The 26,324-nt window shown below is 41.1% G+C and overlaps 1 protein-coding gene across 9 annotated transcripts in view; it reads right to left on the reverse strand.

Annotated features, from left to right (window-relative positions):
* Positions 1–26,324, reverse strand: part of EPHA5 (EPH receptor A5) — a 329,023-nt gene that overhangs the window by 83,252 nt on the left and 219,447 nt on the right. For all 9 annotated transcript variants that reach the window (XM_029073598.2, XM_029073602.2, XM_029073601.2 and 6 more), the window contains one exon: positions 2,250–2,374. In XM_029073598.2, the coding sequence (XP_028929431.1) occupies positions 2,250–2,374 (125 nt within the window). The remainder of the gene's footprint in view (positions 1–2,249; positions 2,375–26,324) is intronic.

Consider the following 26,324-nt stretch of genomic DNA (forward strand, 5'->3'; position numbering starts at 1 on the left):
AGTGAGGAGAATAAGGCCTCCCCTTCCTATCCCTCAAGGATGCTGAATGGGGAAATGAAATCATATGTTTAAAAGAACTTTGGAAAATAAACAAGTGATTTTATTATTATTATGTTTATTGTTGCTAATGATAATCATGATGGTAATAAAAAAGTAAAGGACTCTTGCAGAGTGGAATTCAAAATCTTATGGTTTCTATTTCCAGATTGGCTGGTAGAGAGTTGTCTAACCTTGAGGCAAGACATTTAATAGCTCAGCTCCTCAGTTCTTCACTCCATAATGAGAACTATAATGACACGGAATTGCCTCTTATAGAAAGAAATTTAGAAGGAAAAAATTAGCAAGCAAAAAACTGCCCGAGGATAAAGTTCTGAGTCCAGCTCTAAAGAAGGTGGATGCAGAGTCCCAAAACCCTAGATTTGGGATTGGATTGGAAATCCAGATGACTTTGGTTGAAAGTTCACCAAGGATCGAAACTCAGACCAGCTGAGGGAAGATGGGGTTATAGACAAAAATTGTTCCAGCCTTGCCCTATCCACTCATTCCCCATCCAGATCTGACCTTTGTTTGGGCTATTTTTTACCGCTTCACCTGGAAATATTCTGGTGTCAGTATAGATAATACCAGCATTCTGCTTCACTTCTGGCACAAATCCACGGGAGATAGTTTCAACTCAAATTTGCTGGTGGAAGAAAAGTTTTCTTAAGAAAGCTCTGGGGGCCAAATGGTATCGAAAGTACATGTGTAAGTCTGGGCATTTGGGCATGTGTTGGAATGTGTCTAGACAAACACATGGATGCGTGCTTTTGCTGACTGAAAGTTGCAGTTAGTTACTTTCAGGGACACATGCAATCAGAAGACCAAAACCAGAGAAGCAGTGTTGCCTGGTGGATAGACAAAAGGCTTGGGAGTTAGGAGGACCTGGGTTCTAATCCCAGCTTCACCATTTGCCTGATTTGTGGCCTGGGCAAGTCACTTGACTACTCTGTGCCTCAGTTACCTCATCTATAAAATGGGGATTAAGAATGTGAGCCCCACGGGGGACATGGATTGTGTCCAATCTGATTTACTTGTATCTACTTCAAGGCTTAGTACAGTATATGGAACATAATAAGCATTTAACAAATACCCTCAAAAAGCAGATTCAAAACTTGCTGATCCCATTATTCCCTGCTCTAATCACGGACAGATAGCCCATGATTGCACTAAGGGGCTCTTTCCCCCATACACTTTTCTTCTCCCTATCCCTATTTTATTTTTTTAATCTTCAGTACTTTCTTTACATCCATGTCATAAGCATCAGGTAGAAAGCCCCACACTGATGCAGAAACATGGTAACAACATCTGATAGAGAAACAAGCATCACAGTCTCTGAAACTAGCTCTCCCATACATCTACTTACACACCAACACACTCAACAGGTTCAACAGCTGGACATAAAGTTTCACCAAAAACAACACCAGAGATTATAAGAGAAACATCCTCGGACTTTCAAAGACCGAGCCACCCAGAGTGTTCTGTCTCTTACTCTCTATTTTTCTCAATTCTCTCCTCTCCTGCCTCTCTCCATCTTTCCATTTCACCTTTCCCTCAGTGTCCTTCAGAACTCTCTTGAATCACCCAGTACGTAATCTAGTGCGGCTCTCTGTTTTCAATGTGGGAAATGCATCGAATGAGGTAGTGTGTTGTGTATGTGTGTACATTTGTGTATTCACACATATTGTATAGGAATAAACTGAGTGGAAAGTGCGGTTCAGAGAAGAATTTAGGTATCCTGTCGCTGGATTATAAACTCTCTATGGGCAGGATTCACATCTTTGTATTCTACTGTACCCATGTGGTTGATAGAGTATTACACACGCATTAGGTGTTTTAATATATAATACCGATTTTTTTTTTCAAATTTTGATGAATAGCAAAAATGAGAGGTGTATACTTATATTTAAACTGAAATTTAAGATTTAAGTTTATATGTTAGGTTTAAAATGGTCCCCAGCACAATGCAGAGTCGTCAATCCTGATTTTGATAAATTTCGAATGGTTTTGTGTTCTGAATTGAAAGCTAAAATTACCAGACACATTAACAGAAAATGGGCACATTAACAGAAAAGACAATGCTTGAATTTCAAATTCTCCTGGCAGTGTACTGCACAATTGGTTTGCACAAAAAATTGCTACAACCCTTTCTTCAAATTGGATATAATAATTAGAAAAAGGAAACAGAAGAGAAACACTTTGGTAGGTCACACCTTTTCAAAATATTTGATTTCATACTCCAGGATGATGCCGTTGGGACGATCTGGCTCTTGCCAAGACAGAGAGATGCTATTTTTGGCTATTTTCCCCTTTTTCACATTGGTCACTGGAGAAGGTGCTGTAAAATAAACAGGAATGGTCATTAGTACCCAATTTCATTTCCAGTGTCCTTCTCAGTTTAAGGTGGCATGCAGGTTTGATCTCTACTTCCTCTGAGATCTCTTTTTTTCTCTCCTTTTAGGTTTCAGCTTCTTGCAGAATCCCCTTTCTTCACTCTCAACACCAGTCACCTTTAGATCACACTTGGAATTTAATGAGGTACACAGATATATTTCCCAAATTAAAGGGGACTGTCCTCAGAGTACTGCAACATGAGAGCGACCACCTGGTCAACCTTCATCTTCTGCCCCTTGACCCTCCCCAATATTTTCCTGGGGTCACAAGCACTTGTTAAGGGCATCATCACCTGTCTTAGGAACAATAATGCCATTCTTGACCTTACTTTCTCCTTTTTTGATGGTATTTGTTTTCTGACCAGCTGACCCTTGTAAATAATTAATTTGAGATTATATTTTGCTTCCCAAATGGAGTTTGGATTTGTTTCTTGGGCCGGCCGTGATATGAGCACATCGTATTTGGAATCAGAAGCTGTCTGTCAGGGCAGTGAATGTTAACTTTACAAAAATAGTATAGATTCTTCCAAAGTACAAAGGAAAATGTTAGTCAGCAGGTGTAACTCTCCAGAGATAAGCTAATTGAGAGTCTGATAGATGGAGTGAAATGAGACAAAGAGGGAGGAGGAGAGGCAAACAGAGACTATCAGAGCAGACCCTTTAAGTACTCTGTTTCAGAAAAGCAGCAGCAAGTTAATGCTATCATTCAGAGGTTGTTCTATTCAAGGCATTAAAAAAACAACAACATGATAACAGACCTTGCTTAAAGCCCTTGTTGGTTTAAATTTTAATATACTACTAGTTCATTTGGGATAGTAAATATGTGACGCTATCAAGATGGTTCTTAAAAGTGTACTTTTTTAATGATTCCCAAATGCACGCACTTTTCAGTGAAAGAGAACAGGCCCTGTGGCTTTCTACAAATTTCAAAGCATGGAAACACCCTGGCCATTTCAACCATGACAAAGTGACTTAAAGACTGTCACCGTTAGCATTGTTTTTCTCCTCCAAGAAGGGAGATTTTGGGATGACCACCTATGGTTTGCTGCCATGAGGAGTGCCCTACTAGACCAGTCGGCTCGTCATATTTGGCAGCAGCAGAATGAAAGTTGCTGCCAATTTTGGCAGTGAAGGAATAGTACCCTGTCAATATTTAAAGGCAGGCAGAGGCAGAGGAGTCTGGGAACCTGCTGTAAGCATCATTTGCCATTTTCTTGCACTTATTCTGGAGTGGGGATTGTGGATGAAAACTGAAGAAGTCAGTAGTGGAGAATTATGGACTCAATACTCTCCAATGTGCAAAGACCAAAGGGTTGTTTTATTTTTACAAGTTTCCTCCTGCAACATAAGTTGATTTCCTCTCTCCCCAGCTGGCACCTCTGACCCGCAACCCGCCTCACTGGATGGTAAACAGACACTCCAGAGAGGACAGTCTGAAGCCTCTCCATCCTCCCAAACATCAGACCTCTGGGGTTCAGTGTCACTAGTAGGAACCTGGGTCAGTCCCCTCCTGCTCATCATCTGCAGGAAAAATCTCCACCTCCACTCGGAGGAGCAGGACATAGGTGGAAGCTCCCTGGATCTTGGAATGCTTTGGAATGCAGGAAAAACCATGAGATTGTGGCATTTTCCCACAGAAGACTCTTAGACAAGGTGACCCAAGAGTATACAGAAAAGCTTTTTTTTTTGTCTAAATAGTATTTGTCCAGCATTTACTATGTGCTAGGCAGTGTGCTAAGTACTGGGTAGATACAAGCTGAGCAGGTTGGACACAGTCCAGGTCCCACATGAGGCTCAAGTTTTAATCCCAATTTTACAGATGAGGTAACTGAAGCATAGAGAAGTGAAGTGACTTGCCCAAGATCACACAGCAGACAACTGGCATAGCAATATTTGAATCCAGTTCCTTCTGACTTGCAGATCTCCGCTGGCACTTTTTGAGTTGAATTTGTTCAGTTTTTCTATTTCTTCCCATTTCCTACATTTTAATTCATTCATTTTCCTATCACTGTCATCTGTCTCTCTTTCCTCCCCTTTCCAATTTATTTTAATTGTAGTTGTTAAGCACTTACTATGTGCCAGGAAATATACTAAGAGCTGAATTGTTAGCCTCCTGTGTGCCAGAGGCAACATCTGAATTAGTATCATTTCTGGGTACAATTAAAGCATTTAGTAAATCTTATCTTATCTGCTATTAACGAGGACTCTTGATGCATATTGCTTTAATACCCTGATTCTCGAGCTTTCATTCCCTTGGTCAATGCCAGTCTGCAACTCCCTTCTCCCCCTGATACTCTCCCCACCTTCAGACCCCTCTTAAAAATCTCACCTCCTCCAAATCATCCTCAATTAATTCCCAATACCCAACCCACTCAAATACTTACATATTTATTCATGTACATCCTCTGTCAGTCCATTTATACATGCGTACAAGACTGATTGTAGAGCCTATTATTTGGATTACCTAAAGTGTAAATAGTTTTATATGTAAGCTCCTTGGGGACAGGGAATATGCCTCGTGCTTCCATTATACTTAAAATACTTCCAATACTTGGAATAGTGCAATTCCCTCTTTGCAGGAATCTGAATGAAATACAAGATCATCTTCTTCTCATCATGTCCCCTAGATAGTTATCATAAAACATCCCTTAATGAAAAGTTCAGATAAAGCATTGCTTCCTAAATTATCTTTCTACCTTTCTGATGCCTCAGAATCCTCTATCCTGGACTGCATTTAACTAACAAAAGGAGTTTCCCTGAGCGACACTGTAAAAAGCAGGATCTGTGTCTTGCTGCCCAGGTATACAGGAAACATCTCAATTAGAGCCCCATTATTCGTTTGAAATATTTAATCTTTGTCCGCTTACTACTAAAGATATTTAAGCCAAAAACATAAACATCGAGTGGAAACTTCTAGTATCAAGTTATTACACATGGCTTAGCCTTTGATACTTAATACCACCAGGGTGAATGCTGATTCAGCCTAAAACAGCTTTCTGCTTTGTTTACCATAATTCCATTGCTTATATGTGTTCAATAATCCTCTTTTAAAATCTACTATCTCCGTGTCTAGGACAAGAGAAGGGTCTGGCCGACAAGTCGACAGAATACCTCTTCTGAATGTGAGGATATGGACTCTGGGTCTGCATCTTTAGGGTAGGCATGGGTGAACTGTATCTGTAGAAATCTGGGGATCATTCACCGGACCCATAATGACAAAGCACATGCTGTAAATCTGATGCTTTCTCTCTTGATCTAGTGGAGAAAACACAGGTGTGGGAGTCAGAGGACCTGGGTTCTAATTCTGGGGCTGCCTATTGCTTGCTGGGTGACGTGGGACAAGTCACACTTTGCTGTACCTTAGTTACCTCAAGAGCGAAAGCTCATTGTGGAAAGGGAATATGTCTACTAAATCTGTTGTGTTGGACTCTCCCAAGGCTCAGTAAGTGCTCAGTACATATCACTGATTGGTCAATTACCTCACCTGTTAAAAAGATGGAGATTAAATCCTCATTCTGATTTAGGCTGTGAGCCGCAAGTGGAACAGGGACTGTGTTCAACCTGATTATTATGTTTTAATGGCATTGGTTAAGCTCCTACGATTTGCCAGGCACTTTTCCAAGCACTGGGGTAAATACAGGGTAAACAAGTTGGACACAATCCATGTCCCACATGGGGTTCACGGTCAATCCCCATTTTGCAAATGAGGTAATTGAGGCACAGGGAAGTCAAGTGACTTGCTCAAAGTCACACAGCAGACAAGTGGCAGAGCTGGGATTAGAAACCAGGACTTTCTGAATTCCAAGTCTGTGCTCTATCCACTAGGGCATGCTGCTCAGTACTATAAACAAAAAATATTGCTCTGTTCCTATGAGTTTCAAGTGCTTAGTAGAGTGTTCCACACACAATAAATTTTCAGTGAATATGATGATTGATGGATTCTACAGGGTTAGTGTTTACTCAAACAACGGTGGTCAGGTAGGTCATCAAGGCACATGTTCATAAGCTTAACGTGGCTCCTACCCCAGTCCTTTCCTATCCAATTTCCTCTTATTCATACTTATTTTTGCCTGTTACATCACATAATCCTGAATCTGTACATCCAGTAGGAGTATAAAAAATGCTGTCCGTTTGCAAAATGATCAACTAACAAGCTATGAAAATAAAGTAATGAAGATAACCGATGAATACATTTTGCCAATCTCTGACTTTCAGTCTAAAGAAAATGCAGGAAATAGTCCAGATTATTATTATTTTCAGTGCTGGAGCTGGTCAGCACGTGCCAGTTAAACAAGCAAGACATTGTACGGGTCTTGAATCATGACAGATGACGATAGTAGGGGCCCCAAAATCTTTAAGGGTCTTATGGTAAGAGTCAGACTGCAGTCGGCTTCAGACATTTGGCCTCCTTGATTGTGATTGTGCCTCACTCCCCAATCCCACATCTTCATCCACTATTCCACAGACGAGAAGCAGTGTGGCCTAGTGCAAAGAGCGCAGGCTTGGGAGTCAGAGATCATGGAGTCTAATCCTGGCTCCACCACTTCTCTGTGGGACCTTCACTACTCTGTGCCTCAGTTACCTCATCTGTAAAATGGGGATTAAGACTGGGAGCCCCATGTGGGATAACCTGATTACCTTGTATCTACCCCAGTGCTTAGATCAGTGCTTGGCACATTGTAAGTCCTTAACAAACACCATCATCATTATTATTATTATTATATGCCTTGGCTAAGTCCCACTGCATCCACTTGTGAAGTTTCTTAATGACATCAAGAGGAAGCTTATTTATACGTTTATTACTGGGCTATTTCTCTGGGGAAAACCCTAACTCCTCACCTCTTGCGTCAGACATTGCTTTCCCCTCCCAAGTCCCTCTTCATATCAGTGGAGACTTTACTAGGAAAGATCCAGGAACAAGGACACTGCACTCCGCGAACCCAACACACACTCAATGTGCTCTGATTTTTAACCTGTATTATTTTTTTCTACAAGTAGATAGAAGGGTGGGGAAAGGGTGGATTTTTTTCATGCTGCCATGCCTGCGCCAGGGTTCTGATCAAGAATTTGGAGTGGCAGCAGCAGGAAAGTACCAGGGAAAAAAAAAAATCTGGGTGCTAAAATATTTTACCTGGTCTAGGTGTTTGTTCTCGTCTCTTCCCTTGGCTGTTGGCCAGTACTGAACTCTCCCTACCATTCAGTTGCAAAGTTCTTCTTCCCACATTCCCTTCTCTTAACTATTCTGCCTCATCTCCGCGCTTCCGCGCTCATGACCCTCTAGTGCATTTTAGTACAATAAATAAATACCATGGCTACCACTATACTACTTTTACTAGAGAGTAGAGACATAATGTACTTAGTTTTGCTTCACAGATTCCCTTCAGAACTTTCCTTAGGTATCTCTGGGACTGGGCATTTTCTTATTTTCAAGACTGGTTAACTAGCTTTTCTGCTTGGGTAAGGGTCTATTCAGTTTGACACTGTCCTGTAGCATTTTTAGGAAAGAGCAAAGCCACCTGGATGGGTAACTGAACATATTTAGAGTAAATGAAGCAGATAGTAACTGAATCTTTTTGTGAATGTTCTTCAGAAGTGTTAAAGTAAAACAGTGAGATAAAGACCAGCTAGGCATATTATGTTGATAGCCTGGTCTAACCTGGCAGGTATTTTGTTTCCTCAACACATCTGGGTTATAGTGCTCCACATTAAAGGAGGAAGATAGTCCTTTTAAGGGTTTTTTTCTCAAACAAAATGTAATTCAATCTTAGCATTTAGACAAGGACTACAATTATTCAATCTTAAAAGCCTGCAACTGGATCCTCTGATACCTGATAGTGGCGAAAGGGGGTGGGGGATGGAAAGGGTGTATTACAATGGACACCTGATTTTTAAAGGTCAGTGATTCTTCAGGGGCAGGATCCTTTTAATAAAAGAATCTGTCCACTGAAATGTCACATTTGGATCAATTATTTTTTTAATAATTAAACAGAGTCAAAAAGGGCAGCTCCTTGAAGAAAGGGGTATCTTTGGACTGTTGAAATACAACTAAGACCACACACGCCCTTCAGGTGCGTTTTTCTAGTCATAATCAAAATGATGCCAATTTGTAAAATAATAGAGTTATTTATTCCTAGGAACCATAGACATTATGAAGACAAAAATAAAAGTAATAAACGTTGAAGTAACTACAGTTCACACCTTATCTTTACACCTTACAGGAAAGCATCTAATTTTTAGAACTGTTCCTTTTTCATTTCCTTTCCCACAAGATAGTTTCTGAGAACAAATGACATTATGACCGTAAATATGCTTGCTACCATTTCATCTTAGTTGCCAATCCGGAATCAACATGACAGTATTTTACACTGTATAAAGTTCATGAATGTTTATTGAAGTCGGACTCAAGGTTGCATGAAACTTGCTGTATGCCAGGTGGTGAATATCAGACCATGACCAAAGCAATCAGTTATAGCAAGCCACCCAGTTCTAGATCTTTCTGTCTAATTAGGATTTTGTGTTGGGTTTTGTATCTGCATCCTACCGAGTACAAAAAGCTCCTTTCCCTATGATTTGGGCTTTAGTCTGCCAAAATTACATAAAGAAAGTCACTGGGCAAACCACTATGAGGTAGTTAGATACTGATGATGGGATTTATAGAGCACTTACCATTTGCCAAGCACTGTTCTAAGCACTGGGGGAGATAATAAGTAATCAGGTTGCCCCATGTGGGGCTAGTAGTCTTAATCCCCATTTTACAGATGAAGTAACTGAGGTCCAGAGAAGTGAAGTAACTTACCCAAAGTCACACAGCTGACAAGTGGCAGAGTCAGGATTAGAACCCACGACCCCTGACTCCCAAGCCCGTGCTCCTTCCACTAAGCCATGCTGCTTCTCTATCCACACTTTATCTAGTTTCCCCAGGAGTGTGTTCCCAAGGCAGGTCACTCACTGGATACAGGGGCACCCGGTGAGGGTGTGTGGATGGATCAGAACAATCCATGACCATGACTGCAAAAACATTTCAGACATAAGTCCTGCAAGCGGGAGGATGGAACTTTATTCTATTAACCTTTGGTGTTTGAGCGGTGCCCATTTGCATGGCAAAGGGCCTGGAAAAACAGACTACTGTATTTTCCTGGACAGAGGTTGTGAGCATGAAAGATGCTCTCCCTCAAAGACACTCACTCGCAGGAGTGCAGCTAAACCCATCGACAGTGACATCTTGGATGTGAAGGACGATGGTGCAACTATTACGAGTTAAAGATCTGCAATCTGTAATTTAGTCCTAAACCTCGCCTAAGGCAGCAACCGTTTACAATGAGACTGAGCTTTCACTGTCTGCGTGTGCATATGTGTTTCTGTGTATATACTTTTAAAAGCAAATTAAATAAAATGTCTTGGAAATTGAGACCCGGTTCTTCCTGTCACCATATTCCTTACCGCTAGATCTTGAGGTGTAATCAACTTGGGCAGAAGGAAGTTTAGATTAAGGCATTACATATCCATTGGTGGTTTGCAGAGCATGATTAGATTCCCTGGCAGATGTAAACACAAGGGGTCCTCACATTTCTAATATCTAAACACCTCCGTTTCCCTCCATGGTCTGAGGCCAAGGTTACTGTATAATCTGATGTTGTGCCAAAAGAAACAAAGGTTAAGCTTCTTGAATAAGATTGTGGTTTTACTTGTCTTAACTAATTATAGCGATTGGATGAAGTTTATCGACTGCTATTGCGTAACCCCCTGATGACAATATCTCAAGATGCCGTAATGCCTGCAGCAAAATTGGAAACTCCGGTTGAAATTAAAATGGGACCTTTAATTCATTATATATATATTTTTAACTCTTAAACCCATATATAAAGTCAAATTCCCTCAACCGAATCAATCAATCAACAGTATTTATTGGGCACTGAGGGTGTGCAAAGCACTGTACTATGTGCTTGGGAAAAAACAACACAAAAGAGTTGGTAGACATGTTTCCTGACCCCAAGGAGCTTACTGTCTACTGGGAGAGAGATACATTAAAATAAATTACAGATGTGGAAAATATGTAAGGATAAGGATATCCTCCATGGGCAGTCAATCGAGATCACAGAGGCCATCCACTGCCTCAGTGACCACAACTTAAACCCTTCTCTTTTCCACCTCACTTTCCAGGTCTCGAGGATCAAGGCACAGTATGAAGTTGTGATTGTCATTAGTACAAGTCACCACCTCCATTCACAATTGAGGCTTAATTCTCTCAAACCCAGAAATCCAGTAGGATCACCTATGATCATTTGAATATAATGGCTACCACTTCCCACAAGAAAGAAACACGAAGTGTTTTCAGTAGAGAACTTTGAAAACAGTTGTAATATTATTGTGACATTTGCATTACTCACGTGCTGTAAACTTAAAGACATTTTCTTTTTTTTTTTTAAAAAAGGGGGAAGCAGCATGGCTTAGTGGGGGAGTCAGAAGGACCTGGGTTCTAATCCTGGCTCAAATGTTTAGGGGGTAAAGATCCAGGTTTGTAGATGATGCAGAAGTGAGAGGGAATAGCTGTTACGAGGGTTTAAGGGAGGTTTCTTTGAGGATGGCGTATTCACTGAGTGCTTACTCTGTGCAGAGCAATATACCTGAGAACTCGGGGAAAGTGTCACACAATAGAGTTGGTAGAGGTGATCTATCTCCACAGGGGGCTTACAGTATCACTTTCTCAGATAGGCATTTTCTTTGCACAGCAAGAATAATTCTTCACATATTTTCCAAGATCAATCCTTATGGTTGTCATGTCTTATTCTTCAGTAGTGGCAGGATTGTACATTCCAAGAGCTCAGTACCATGCTCTGCACATAGTAAGCGCTCAATAAATACTTTTGAACAAATGATTAATAGTCTAATAGATGGATTGCACTGAGGCAAACCTTTGGGAATTACAATAGATACACACACATGACACTTACCCTCCCCGTAAGAAACTTGTACTCCAAGAGAATATAAAAGAATATTTAAAAGAAAGAACCAGCATTTTTAACAGGATGTCAATGGGCATTTATTGAATGGTTGTTCATTCAACATAATGAAACGCATCTTCATTAAGATTGCAGAATTATAATCAGTGGATTCTTATTTGAATTTAAGCAAAATTTCCCTCAAAACTGATTAGAAAAAAAAAACAATAAAAAACACTCTAAGTGAATGGAAAGAAATCTGTCTTTCTGCTCAACCCCACCCACACCGCTCTGGCTTCCATTTCTGAGCTTTTCTCCCCAAGAAGCCCTGCCTCCTTCCATTAGTTGCCGTTCAAATCCAGCTGAAAGAAGCAAGCTGGGGAAGAGTGCTAAACCGAGTAGGAAATTTCCCTTTTTGCCAAGCCTGTCATTCCACATGATATGGCAATCAATCTTGCTAATCAATTCTAATGCTCCAGGCAGATCGCTGAATAACCCTCTCCTCCATCACAGGCAGACAAACGTCCAATCCTCCCATTTCTGCTTTAGGAAGAATCGGTGTGTCTGTCCAGTGTTTCCAAGGTGAAGGAAACCACAATTAATTTCCTAACAGAGCAGAGGCCGAATCTAGAAAATAAGGATTTCTGGCCAGAAAAACTCTCATACGTCTCCCTCCCTCCTCTCAGGATATAAATAATACACAGTAAACAACTTTGAATAACTATAATTGGTAACTAATCACCAGCTATGAAAGCCTCACAAAAGACTAACATAATGCGGCATTTTCTCTCTCCACTCTCTCTCTCACCACATACATACATACGCATAATATATACATATATATATATATATATATATATATATATATATATATATCAGTAGTAATAATGATACTCATTATGATATTTTTTTAAATGCTTACTACATGCCAAGCACAGTATTAAGCACGGAATAGATACAAATTAGTGTGTTGGACATAGTCCCTGTCTCACACAGGGCCCCCACTTTTAATCCCCATTTAACCCCCATTTAATCCCCAAGGTAACAGGCACAGAAAAGTTAGTGACTTTCTCAAGGTTGCACAGCAGACAAGTGGCAGAACCAGGATTAGAACCCAGGTTGCTCTGACTCCCAGGCCCAAGCTCTACCCACTGGACAACGCTGCTTCAATATCTCTATCGATAGATCGTGACATCAACAGATTTACATGTCAATAGCATTATCTTTGAAAACCTATCTACATATGTTTAGCCATATACGAAAGCATAAGAGATGAATCTCTCTAAACGGAGACCTATCCTCTCAAAGATGATGCTATTGCTTATTCATTATGTGGTCCACAGTCATATCAGTCAGCAAACATTATTTATTGAGTGTTTACAGTGATCAGAGCAGTGGACTAAGTGTTTTAAATTTTGTGGTCAAAGACTGACAGGAAGAGGAAGAAAGAAGAGAAACCAAGAGCCAGAATAATTGTTTTGCTGGCTGAGTCATTTATGAATAATTAATATGGAGAAGAAACCCGATAAAACAAAATGCCTAAAGATGATCCTGAAACAGAATTCATATTCTCACCCTGCAGGTAAACCAACAAAGTTCAGAGTGGTCAAGCTGGAGAGCAAACTGAATTTTGGCATAACTTGTGGGCATAAATTACCATTTGCACCATAGAGGCTCCTGAAAAGTAGGAAGTGAGAGACATGTATGAGACTGTCATTATTAAGTTTACCATAGAGCCTGAATTGATCAGGGCGATCCTGAAAATTCATGGATTTTAGACTATTTGCCTTCATTTTTTTTTTGTTTTGTTCCCATCCTAACTGAAGGTTTGGACAGTCAGGTAAAGGGAATGGGAAGGAAAAAGGGTGAAGGGACAGTGCACTCAGGTCACACAATGAATGGCTCATTCATTCATTCATTCAATAGTATTTACTGAGTGCTTACTATGTGCAGAGCACTGTACTAAGAGCTTGGAATGTACAACTGGTGGGGGTTGACGTCTTAGTAGGCCCTGAATGTGGGCAAGAAATGTGTCTATTATTTTGTACTCTCCCAATCCCTCACAGGTTTGCCCCTGGAGAGTTTCCAGTACTCTACCAGTCTTGACTATGGGAGGGAGAATCAAGCAAAGGCCTGTCTATTCCATTCCTAGCATGGGCAGTGGCTAGCGAATGGAAGGCCATCTGCTACAAGTCTAAACTCACCAGTGCTGGGCGGCAGCGGCATGGGAGATTAGACTGTAAGCCCGTCAAACGGCAGGGACTGTCTCTATCTGTTGCCGACTTGTTCATCCCAAGCGCTTAGTACAGTGCTCTGCACATAGTAAGCGCTCAATAAATACTATTGAATGGGAGAGAGTAGAGGGTGGAGACTCGAGTTTACTGCACGGAAGGAGGTAAACCACTTTTGTATTTTTACCAAGAAAACTCTATGGATCCGCTACCAGAAAGATTGCAGATGGAGGTGGGACGTTCTGGGACAGATGCATCCATGGTGTCACTATGGGGCGGACACAACTTGGCATAAGACAAGACCTGTGCTTCGTACAATGCTCTGCACACAGGACGTGCTCAATAAATATGATCGTCTGACTGACTGACAGGCTCGTGAAGAATCAGTATTTCCTTCTGAACGTGTTCGACGTTATCTGATACAACAGAGTAGATTGTAAACTCCCCTGTAGGTTGTAAGCACAGTGTGGGCAGGGATTGCCTTTACCATCTATGTCGAATTGCACTTTCCCCAGTGCTTAGTACAGTGTTATGCAGACAGAAAAGTGCTCAATAAATACCATCGATTGATTGACTGATGATCAGGTTGGAGCGATCTAGGCTACCTCAGAGGAATGAAAGTTCGGGAAGAGCATCAGAGTAACCCAGTTTTGATCTGAGTGCCGGGCTAATCACTTCCTACTAGACTGATGAATCCCTCAAGAATATCTCCTGGCTCATTCTCGGAAGAAATTTTATATTGGATGACGAATCAGTGATGATGGGAATTATTAAATGTTCACTTCCTGCCAAGCACTGGGGTAGCAAGATAATCAGATCCGACATAGTGTCTCCACATAGGGCAATCGTGGTAGTTTTTATTGAGAGCCCATTTTATATATGCCAAGTTGTTCCAGTGAATTCTCCTAGGTACTTGGGAAGTAAGAAAGAAAGAAGTGGTGTGTTCCTTGTCCACAAGGAGGTCACATGAATGGGGGAGACACACATCCAAATGTTAACTAGAGAAATCAAAACGTTTAATAGAACATATAGTGAATGTATATTTCACATCATCTACGTACTTCTATGGCACAATGGACAGAACATGGGCCTGGGAGTCAGAAGGTCATGCATGGATTCTAATCCCGGCTCTGCCACTCGTCTTCTGTGTGACCTTGGGTAAGTCACTTCACTTTTCTGGGCCTCAGTCATCTCATCTGTAAAATGGGGATCATGACTAAGAGTCCCATGTGGAACAGGGACTGTGTCCGATTCGATTTGCTTGTATCCACTCCAGGTCTTAATACAGTGCTTGGCACATAGTATGGGTTTAACGAATGCCACAAATATCATTATTATTATCATTACTAATTAATCTGTGACCTTTGAATACTTGGTATTTTCCTCCCTCTCAGCCCCACAGCACTGAGGTACCTATCTATAAATCATATATTATAAGATTATTGATTTCTATTAATGTTTGTCTTCCCCTCTAGACTGTAGTTCACTGAGGGCAGGAAATGTGTCTATCAATTCTTGTACTGTACTCTCCCAAGAACTTAGTAAAGTGCTCTTTCTGTGGTAAGTATTCAATAAATACCACTGATTGATTGAAAAGAACATATGGAACAGAGCTGAGGATGTGTGCAAATTATTAAGTGGTAGAGGCGCCTGATGGGTTTATACGGAGAAAGGATTGAGGCTCATTAGGGCACATGGGCTAGAAATTGCCCAAAAATCTGTGTGACCTATTTTGGAGCATTAGGCCACCACATTAAAATAGTCTAAATGGATTTATTTGCAATTTCTAAGTCAATATTTTAGTTTTGTGATAAAATTATCCGAGGCTGATCAACAGTAATGCATGCCATTCTACCACAAAGTAAACATAAAATACATATGCACATTTCTTTTTATCAGGGAATTGTAAGTTTTAAGAATCACTGGGGCACTATCAAGCCAATATATGTATTCCCGCTCTGTAAATTAAAAACTTCATTCTCTGGAAGAAGCTTTCATGATGTCATTAATCAGTCAGTCTTATTTGGACGCTTACTGTGTGCAGAACACTCTACTTAGCAGTTGGGAGAGTACAATACAACACAATTAGTAGAAATTTTCTCCGTACATAATAACTGTACAGTCTCGAGGGGGAGACCTGGGATTAATTCTCCTCTCAGTAATACGATATTACATTAATGGGAGCCACCTAAAGATTGACCAAGCAAACAATGCTATTTACTGAGTGCTTACTATGTGAAGAGCATTGTGTTAAGCTCTTGGGACACTGCGATGCAGTAGAGTTGGTAGATAGATTCCCAGCACACAAGGGGCTAATTTATGGTCTAGGCAGAGAAAGGCCCTTTGAAGAACAGGACTGCTGCAACATAGCTATATTTAAAGTTTGACAAATTAGCTTAATCCTTTTTTAACATCATTGAAAATTCACCGACTTCAACCAAATCATTTTCCATGCTATGGTAGAGTGCATATTTTAAACTAAAAATCATCTTCGATACTTTCATTTTAAACATACAGATCATTGTAGAATTGCCCAAGTCAAAAACTAAATTAATTTTTGATATTAGCCATCCCTGACTAATTTATTCCTTTCGGGATTTGGGAGGATTAATGTTCCTTTGATCGTTTACTCTATGCCAAGTTTGTTTGTTTGTTTTAGTTTTTTTGTTTTTTTTTTTTTTAGTCTTTGAATCTATCTATGCGTGAGTGAACTGGGCATTTTCATTTCAATGGCCTGATTGCAATGTCCACGGTCAATAGATGTGTAGAGGTGTACTCACTTGCAAAGTGGTCACTCAAGGCTATATCATGGGTAATTCCATTAATCGAAAAAACAAATTCGCCAATCCTAACTCGGTGGACTAGGGTTGGGACAATCCGACCCAGAATGATCCCTGTTGAAAATGAGGCCTCTTTTCCCCACTATAGTTAGATAGTGGATTTTCTACTATTCTCTTGAAGAAACACTACCATCGTTTTATATTTATTTAGAGTCTCTCCTTTAAGTACTTTCTTGCATTTTATGAACGTTACCTTACTGTACCCTACAATGTCCCTAGGAGGCAAGACTGGAGAAGACCGTCACACTTCCATATTGATATGATCGAGTAACAATCATTTGGATTATGCAGCTCCAATTTGCTTTGGTAGTCATTAACCTGATTTTATATCTTGTTTCCATTTGGTTCCTCGTCGTGATAATCAATGTGGCCTCATGGAAAGAGCATGAACCTGGAGTCAGAGGAGGTGGTTTCTAATTCCGTCTCCAGAAATTGCCTACTGTGTGACCTTGAACTTATCCTTTAACGTCTCTGTGCCTCATTTTTCTCATCTGTGAAGTGGGGGTTAACTACTTGTACTCCCTCCTACGTAGACTGGTTGAGCCCAGGTTGTTCAAGGATTGTGTCAAAGCTGATGGAAGTATCTGGCCCAATGTTTAATACGTTTCTTCACACAAATTGCTCAAAAAAATACCACAATGCTCAGTCACTGGTGTTTCAGCAGTGCTCAACAGCTGCAATCCAAAAAAACCACATTACTGTATTTTTAAAGGCAAAGTCTACAAAGTAAATATCCATGATTTATTGATTTATATTACAGTCTTCACATTTAAATAGTAAGCTTGTTGTGGGCGGGAATGTGACTGTCATACTGTTATACTGAACTCTCCCAAGTGCTCAGTACAGTGCTCTGCAAACAGTAAGCACTCAAGAAATATAATTGATCGTTCTCTCTGGCCGCGCGTTCTCACTCTCTTTTGTTGGCTCCTCCTCTGCCTTCTACTCACTAAGGGAGAAACAGCACGACTTAGTGGCTAGAGCACAGGCCTGAGAGTAAGAAGGACCTGTGCTCTAAACCCAGTTCTGCCACATATCTACTGTGTGACCTTGGACAAGTCACTTCACTGGGGCCTCAGTTACCTCATCTGTAAAATGGGGATGAAGACTGTGAGACCCATGTGTTGGACAGGGGCTGTGTCCAACCTGATTAACTTGTATCTACCCCAGAGCTTAGAACAGTGACTGGCACATAGTAAGTGCTTAACAAGTACCATAAATATGTTTTGTGGGAAGCAGAATGCCATAGTGGATAGAGCATGGGCCTGGGAGTCACAAAGTCATGGGTTCTAATTCTGCTTCCGCCACTTGTCTCCTGTGTGAACTCGGGCAAGTCACTTCGCTTCTCTGGGCCTCTGTTACCTTATCTGTAAAATGAGGTTTGAGATGCTCAGCCCCAAGTGAAAGAGGGACTGTGTCCAATTCAATTTGCTTGGATACACCCTAGCACTTAATACAGTGCCTGGCACAAAGTAAGCACTTGAAAAAATCCACAATTATTGTTACTATTATTATTATTATTATTATGACTATGACTATCCTTCAAGGCTCAGTTCTAGGTCCCCTTCATTCAGCTAAAGTCTCAGTGAAATAAAGCAAGACAGTAATATGAATGCAGTTAGCTCCTAATGACTGATACTTATTTAACATATAATTCCTGCCTTATTAAATTCACAATCTAAGTGAATGTGATATGTAAATCTGTTATGCCTCTCAGCCACTAAATATACTGTAAAATATAAATAGCAAAAAAATCTTCTCAGAAAATCCTTTCCGCAAGCAAGATTCTGTGATTGCAAACCCCCTCAGCTGAACAAATTCTCATCTGCCAATAGAGGATAGGCTCAATCATTGTTGAAAGCTCACAAATACAGAGAGTCAAGCAGTGCTTATCCTTCAAGAACTGGTTGAATATATGCCTCCTTAAATCTGTCCAGTTAAATTTGTGATGCCCACATTAAAGGAGATAAAATCATTTGAGTGAAGAAAAAGGATATGATTCTTGCTTAAGTACTGGAGGTGAGTACATATTCCTTCTTGTGGAGACAGGAGAAGTCATGTTTCATTTTCCATTCCCAAACACAGAGAACGGAGTTCAATTAGCAATTCAACAAGTACATATTTTACATATCTTGCATTTAGCTATGCTTGAAAATGTTTGATGGATGCTTATTAGATAGATGTTAAAAAGACTTTTAGACTCTAAGCACCTTGGGAGGAGGAATCATACCTTTGATGTTCATGACACTTTCCTAAGTGTTTAATTCAGTGCTTTGCACATAGTAGGTACTCACTGAGGATGTTTCATTTTCTTTCATCTTTTCTTCTGGGATTGACTTCATCCGTCCATCATATTTCCTGAGTGCTTACTATGGCAGAGCACAGTACTAAGTACTTGGGAGAATAGGAGATAACACAGCTGGTAGACATATTCCAAAAGATTATAGAATTTAAAGGAGACAGACATAAAGATGAATTATGGATATACACAGAAGTGCTATGGATAGGAGGGTGGATCCAGATCCAAATTCGAAGATGAACACAGAAGAGAGGAGGAGGAAGAGAAATGAGGGCTTATTCAGAGAAGGCCTCTTGAAGGAGATGTGATTTTAATAAGGTTTTGAAGGTGGGGAGAGTGAGAGTCTCTCGGGCATGCAGTGGGAGGAATTTCTAGACCAGAGTCGGGCAAAGAGTCGATGGCAAAATAGAGATAAAGATACATTGAGTGGGTTGGGGTGAAGAGATGCAAAGGCTTGGTTGCAGGAGGAAATCAGTGAGGTAAGATAGGAGGGGAGATAAGGTGATAAAGTATTTTCCAGCCAATGTTAAGGAGTTTTTGTTTCATATGGAGATGAATGGGCAATTACTGGAGGTTCTTGAGGAGTGGGGACAAAGGCACTGAACTCTTTTAGACAACCCAGCTGAGTAGCAGATTAAAGTATGGACTGGAGTGGGGAGAGACAGGAGGCAGGGAGGTCTGCAAGGAGATTGAGGCAGCTGTCCAGGTGGGAGAGGGTAAATGGTTGGATGAGCAGAGTAGCAGTTTGGATGGGGATGAAAAGATGGATTTGGAGGATGTTGTGAAGGTTGAGACAAACAGGATATGTGTATTACATGAAAGAGATGAATCAAGGATAATGCCAAGGTTACAGGTTTGTGAGACACGGCAGATGACGGTGCTGTCTAAGGTGTTGGGAAAGTTGAGAGAAAGGGAGGGTTTGGGTGGGAAGATGAAGAGTTCTGTTTTGGACATGCTACACTGGGGATATCCTCTTGGTTGTGCTTCCTGCAAACTCTAGGACCCACCCCCCTTTAAATCACTGCAATTGGGCACTTTCCGGTAGCTTCATTTGGAACATGTCCTCAAGGTGAAACAGCACAACCATCACTCTTTAAATTATAGATGCCTTTCTCTTGCTCTGCCCCTATTAATGTGTCCTTCAGGGTTTGAAGATGACACTACTGAGGGTGAGGTTTTATCTCTGTGTGCAGGTACGGCTGATAAGACCAAAGTGAGACCAGCAATCTATCATCCATCGAGTACATGGAGAGATTTTCCTTTCCGGTGCGGTCTCATTTTCTACTCTCAATGCCTGAGGCTGTTATTCATTTTATCACTTTGGCCACAATCTCCTTGAAGCCTTTGGTTCATTTTCTAATTGCTGTCTGTCAATGTTCTGGCCGCCCTGTCTTCTGATACTGTCTCCCAGATTTTCAGAAATAGTTATTGCCATGCTGAAGTTCACGCTGGTTTTTGAAGAACCTTGCTCTGTTGGAAAACCAGGGTATGGCAATCATTGGTTCACTGGAAACTGACATTTTCTAAACATATTCCTCTATCACTGTACTCTCCCAAGTGTTGATGACAGTGCTCTGCACTCAGTAAGTGCTCAACAAATGTCATTGATTGAGTGTGACTTTGGGCAGTCACTTCACTTCTCTGTGCCTCAGTTACCTCATCTATAAAATAGGATTAAGGTCGTGAGCGCCACGTGGGACGATCTGATTACCTTGTATTTACCCCGGTGCTTACAACAGCTCTTGGACATAATAAGCGCTTAACGAATACTGTCACTATTATCATTGATTTGTCAACCGCTGGCAAATTTCTTCATGTCCTTGCTACTTGTCATTGGAGTGTATCAAACAATCATATCGATCACTTGTATTTACTGAGCACTTACTGTATGTAGAGCACTGTGCTAAGAGCTTGGGAGAGTACAGTAGAACAGAGTTGGTAGAAACATTTCCTGCTCACAAAGAGCTTACAGACTAGAAATCTACACTACACTAACGTCAGAGGTTAATTATTTTTTGGTTACTACTAAATTTAATTTAGCTGATTTTCATGCAATTTGATTGCCATAATTTTGCAAAAACTCAGAATTCTACATGTTATACTATAGTTAGGCAGAGGTAGAAGCTGAGGAGATCAGCACCATGTCTTAACCAAAGGATGTGGGCACCTATTTCTTCCTATGCAAAAACTACTTGTTTTTAATGTGTGGATAAGGTTATACCCAGAACAAACACTTGTTGAAGGAAGAACATTTCCTAATCCTTTCATCTTGTCATATCCAAACCATGTATCATAAACCAGAGTTGCAGCAGGAATACATTTTTTTAGGGTGTTTGTTAAGTACTTACTTATGTGCCAGGAACAGTTCTAAGCACTGGGGGAGATACAAGGGAATCAGGATGGCCACAATCCATCTCCTACTTGGGGCTCACAGTTGCAAACCCCATTTTACAGATGTGGCAACTGAGACACAGGGAAGTTAAATGACTTGCCCAAGGTCACATGACAGACAAGTGGCGGAGCTAGGACTAAAGCCAGGTCCCTCTGACTCCCAAGCCCAAGCTACATCCGTCAGGCCACACTGCTACATCGCCTAGCGATTAACTTAGTTGTGCTTTCAAATGGTTCTTCTTGTTTTTAATCAACCCACTTCAGATCTGCAAATAACAGTCATTTGAGTCTCCTGCTGTTGTTAATTCTCTTCACAGATCTTTCCCAGCAAAGGTGAGTAATGCTATCAGAATGGCTTGGTGTTGGCATTCTAGACCAGATTAGATTGTAGACCCTTTGAGGGCAGGAATTTGATCTACCAACTCTATTGCATTCTATTCCCAAGGGCTTAATATCCTGGTCTGCAGGCAGTCGGTGGTATTTATTGAGCTCTTCCTGTGTGCAGAGCAGTGTTCTAAGCGCTTGGTAGAGTACAATAGAACAGACACATTCCCTGCCCACAATGAGCTTAGCCTAGAGACACATGGTAAGGCTCAATAAATACCACTGATGGATCTCAGTGGTGATGATTTTGCCATCAAAGACATTTTCATACATGCCGTTAAGAAGGTTTAGCAACCCAGAGTGGATGTAAATGCGGTTTATTTTGTTTTTGTGAGACAGGTGGAAATGTCCACCTTAAGGTCTTTCGTTCACTGCCATTTACTGTCTTTGCTCTGCTTCTGCCTGAATAATCCGGTGGTGCTGCTTCGTATTTTGAAGCTAGGTATCCCCAGGGGTCATATATTGATTGTAATAGGAACTGGAGAGTTTAGCAGTTCCTGGAGAATACACTGTTTTCATGTTCCCAGCCAGGCTGTGGTGTTCCCCAGTTGTTCAGCTTCCTCTGAGGGGGCTGGATGAGAGGCATATTAGGTGGGATTGAGAGTTTATATTCCTGTTGGTCTGGACCTCTTAAATGAACTCTCTCTCTTCAGAGGCACTGCAAACCAAGTCCTAACCATGCATGTAATTGACTCCATCTGAAGTAATATCCTTAAACATTGTGAGAGAGAAAGGCATCTCGCAAGCTCTCACTGCGAGTCTTTCCGTGATGCATATAGTAGGGGTATTTCTCTTTGCACTGAAACTGTGCTCACCTCAGTTCAGCTACGTGAGGTGGAACACACAAGAAGGATGAGTGATGGCAGGACACCCAGACAGCTGCAGAAAGGAGAGCTAAAATTGGGAGAGTGAGAGCAAGAAGGACAGAGGAAACATTTTAGGTAGGGACTCGGTAAAACAAAGTCTCAGGCAATAATCCTAACTGAAAAGAGCAGCCAAGGAGAGACCAGTATAGTGTCTGTTCTCTAAAGATAACAATAATGATAAGAAGCTCTTGAGTAATTATTATTATGTACTTAAGTGCTTAATATGTGCCTAGCATTGTTCTATGCCCTGGGGTAGGTACGCGTTAATCAGGTGGGACACAGTCCCTGTCCCACGTGGGGCTCACACTCTTAATCCCCATTTCACAGATGAGGGAACTGAGGTCCAGAGAAGTGAAGTGACTTGCTCAATGTGGCAGAGTCAGGATTAGAACCCAGGTCCTTCTGACTTCCGGCTCCGTGGTCTACGTACTAAGCCCCGCTGCTTCTCAGCATAAACTCCCGCGGACAGAAGTCAGCCGATTCTGTTGTACTGCACAATCCCAAATACTTAGTACATTCAATGACTAGTACTGATTGAATGATTGATTGTTTTTAGGGAAGGCATATGACCCCTTGGTGTCAGAGGACCTGAGTTCTAATTCCGACTCTGCCACTTGCCAGCTGTGAAACCTTGGGCAAGTCACCTCAGTTTCCTCATCTGTAAAATGAGGAAAGTGTAAAGTGTTTGTTTGAAACACTTGTGAACATAAATTAGGGCAATAGCTTCAGCCTCAGATGTATTGACATCTTCTTCATTTAAAGTTTGTTTCAATCAGTCATATTTATTGTTCAGAGCACCATATTGAGCACCTGGGAGAATGCAATATAAGAGAGTTGGTAGATGCAGTGGGCTTACTGTCTAGAGGGGTAGACAGACATTAATCTAAATAAATAATTGATATTTACATAAGTGCTGTGGGGCTGAGGGAGGTATTAATAATGGGTACGAATCCAAGTGACTCAGAAGGTAGTGGGAGAAGAAGAAATGAGGGCTAATTCAAGGAAGGCCTCTTTTGGGAGATGTGCTTTTAATAAGGCTTTGAAGGTGGGGAGAATGATCATTTGTTGGATACGAACAGGGAGGGAGAACCAACCAGAGGCAGGCTGTGGACAAGGGTGGGGTGGTGAGATAAATGAGATCGAGTTACAGTGAGTAGGTTTGCACTAGAGAAACAGAGTGTGTGGGTTGGGTTGTAGTAGGAAATTAAAGAGGTAAGGTAGGAGGGGGCAAATAGATTGAGAGATTTAAGGCCAAAGGTAAGGAGTTTCATTTTGATGTAGAGGCGGCTGGGCAACCACTGGAGGTTCTTGGAGAGTTGGGGAAACATGGATTGAATGTTTTTAGTAGAAAAATGATCAGAGCACAGAATGAAGTATGCATTGAAATGGAAAGAGAGAGAAGTCAGGGAGGTCCGCAAGACTGATAGAGTAATGAAGGTGGGATAGGATGAGGGCTGGAATTAAAATGGTAGCTGTTTGGGTGGAGAAGAGAGGGTTAATTTTAGCGATGTTGTGAAGCTTGAACAGACAGGATTTGATGATCTGGTTTCTCTCCAAGTTCAGTCACTAAAGGAGTTGAGTTATTTAAAAAGACAAATCTATCAATTTATAGCACACGAACGAGGAATGCAGGCATTTGCAGGAAATTCAACGAGGAAAAGTTGGGTTTCGTCAGGCTTGCATACTAGATCCACATATTTTTACCAAATAATTAGAGTCATATTTTTAAAACAATCTCAGTGACAAAATGCAATATCTAAGCCTTATTGTAGAATCCCTAAAATAACACACAGGGGAGGATTTAATTTTGTGGGTTAGTATGAGAGGATTTTTTATCAGTGTTGAGTTTACAAGTGAAAAGTGAGACTCCAATCAAAAAATAAAGAAAAAAAAAAACAAAACAGTCTCATCTCTGGTAGTTCAATGTATTTCACAACCTAGATCATACAATTTCAAAATGATTGTTGTCTAAGATAAATTATATATCATTCTCAGGACCATACATATTGTACTTCAGGCAAGAAGTGAAATTTATTGAAGCCATTAGTAACCATCAAACTGCTTGTTTATTGATCTTTCAGTAACGCCAATATTTATCCTGTCAGAGAACCTCAACCCCTGACAATTCACTTTACTTCCTAAGTAAAGTATTGTCTCTGCTAGGTCTTCTTCAAAAACAGATGTACAGCCCAGTTGCACTGAAAACTGCAGGGTGACACAGATTGCCAATGTTGACAGTGAGGCACAGTTGCTCAGCTAGGCCTGTAACAGCCATAATTCTTTAAAAAAATGTATATTTGTTAATTTTTTGCTCTGCCCCAAGCACCGTGCTAAGCACTGGAGAAAATTCAAGGTGCTCATAAATCGGACACAGTCCAAATCCCATATGGAACTCACAGTCCTGGTGATAACTGTGGTATTTGGTAATCTGTCAGTGGTATCTATTGAGTGCTTACTCTGTGCTGAATTCTATGCTAACTAGTTGGGAGAGTACATTCCCTGCCTATACGAGAAGCAGCGTGGCTCAGTGGAAAGACCCCGGGCTTGGAAGTCAGAGGTCATGGGTTCCAATCCCCGCTTTGCCACTTGTCAGCTGTGTGACTTTGGGCAAGTCACTTAACTTCTCTGGGCCTCAGTTATCTCATCTGTAAAATGGGGATTAAGATTGTGAGCCCCAGGTGGGACAACCTGATCACCTTGTATCCCCCCAGTGCTTAGAACAGTGCTTTGAAAATAGTAAGTGCTTAACAAATACCATCATTATTATTATTATTAGTATTACAAGGACCTTAAATGCTTACTATGAGCCAAGCTCTGTACTAAGCAATGAGGTAGATATAAAATAATCAGCTTAGACATGGACCTGTCCCACCTAATTCTCACAGTCTAAGTAGGAGGGAGAAAGGCAGGTGGTAGAATCAGGATGAGACACTCAAATCCTTTTTTTCCAGGCCCGTGCTCTTTCCACTAGACCATACTGTCTAATGGTGCATTCCCATAGCACAAAGAAAAGGACAATACAGTGCTCTGCACACAGTATGCTCTCATTAAATGACAGGAAACACCTCCCACTAGTCTATAAGCTCCTTGAGGACAAGGATCATTTCTGACAACAATTTGGTATTATACTCTCCCAAGTGCTTATTTCTTTACACACACTAAGAGTTCAATAATTACCAAAACTGAATAGGTCTCTAAAGTTCTCAGGATAACGGGACAACGTAAAAAGGTGCCAGGGTGTTCTGAATGCCTCCCTGGAATTACTTTCAAAATCTTCTCCTACCTCAGAACTCTGGACAGGAGACTTGAATAGTCAAATATTGGTGGTGGACCTCAGATGATTGTTAGCCACTATTTATTTTCAGATGCTTTCCTCACCACAGAGAAATGAGGGTAAAATTTCATCCTGACAAAGAGTTGGCTTCAAGCCCCATTCCTGTGGCCAGACCAACCCTGGTTAACCGAGCTGAGCATCAAGCCTCCCTACGTGCATCCGGAATCACTCTCTTCCAAGGACGGGGTAAAGTTTTCTTTGGATGAAACCAAAGAAATGAAACCGTTCCAGACAGATTCCTCGGAGGAGGCCTGCAAGTAAGAGCAGCACACACAAAAAGAAGGCCGAGCGAAACTGACTGTTCTGGGCTCCTACTGGGTCTGGTTCAGTGTGTCTATTGGAAATAAAGCAAGGAAAGTTCAGAGACCACCCAAGCTGAAATGAGGGGCAGTGTAGCCTAGTGGAAATACTGCAGGACTTGGGGTCTGATCCCTTATTTTCTTTTTTTTAATGATATATGTTAAGTGCTTACTAGGTACCAGGCACCGTTCTAAGCATTGGGGTAGATACAAGATAATCAGGTCCGACACCATCCATGTCCCACACGGGGTTTCACAGTCTTAATCCCCAGTTTACAGATGACATCAACTGAGGCACAGAGAAGTGACGTGATT

The sequence above is a fragment of the Ornithorhynchus anatinus genome, chromosome 10, assembly GCF_004115215.2.
Source record: "Ornithorhynchus anatinus isolate Pmale09 chromosome 10, mOrnAna1.pri.v4, whole genome shotgun sequence".
Taxonomy (NCBI): Eukaryota; Metazoa; Chordata; class Mammalia; order Monotremata; family Ornithorhynchidae; genus Ornithorhynchus; species Ornithorhynchus anatinus.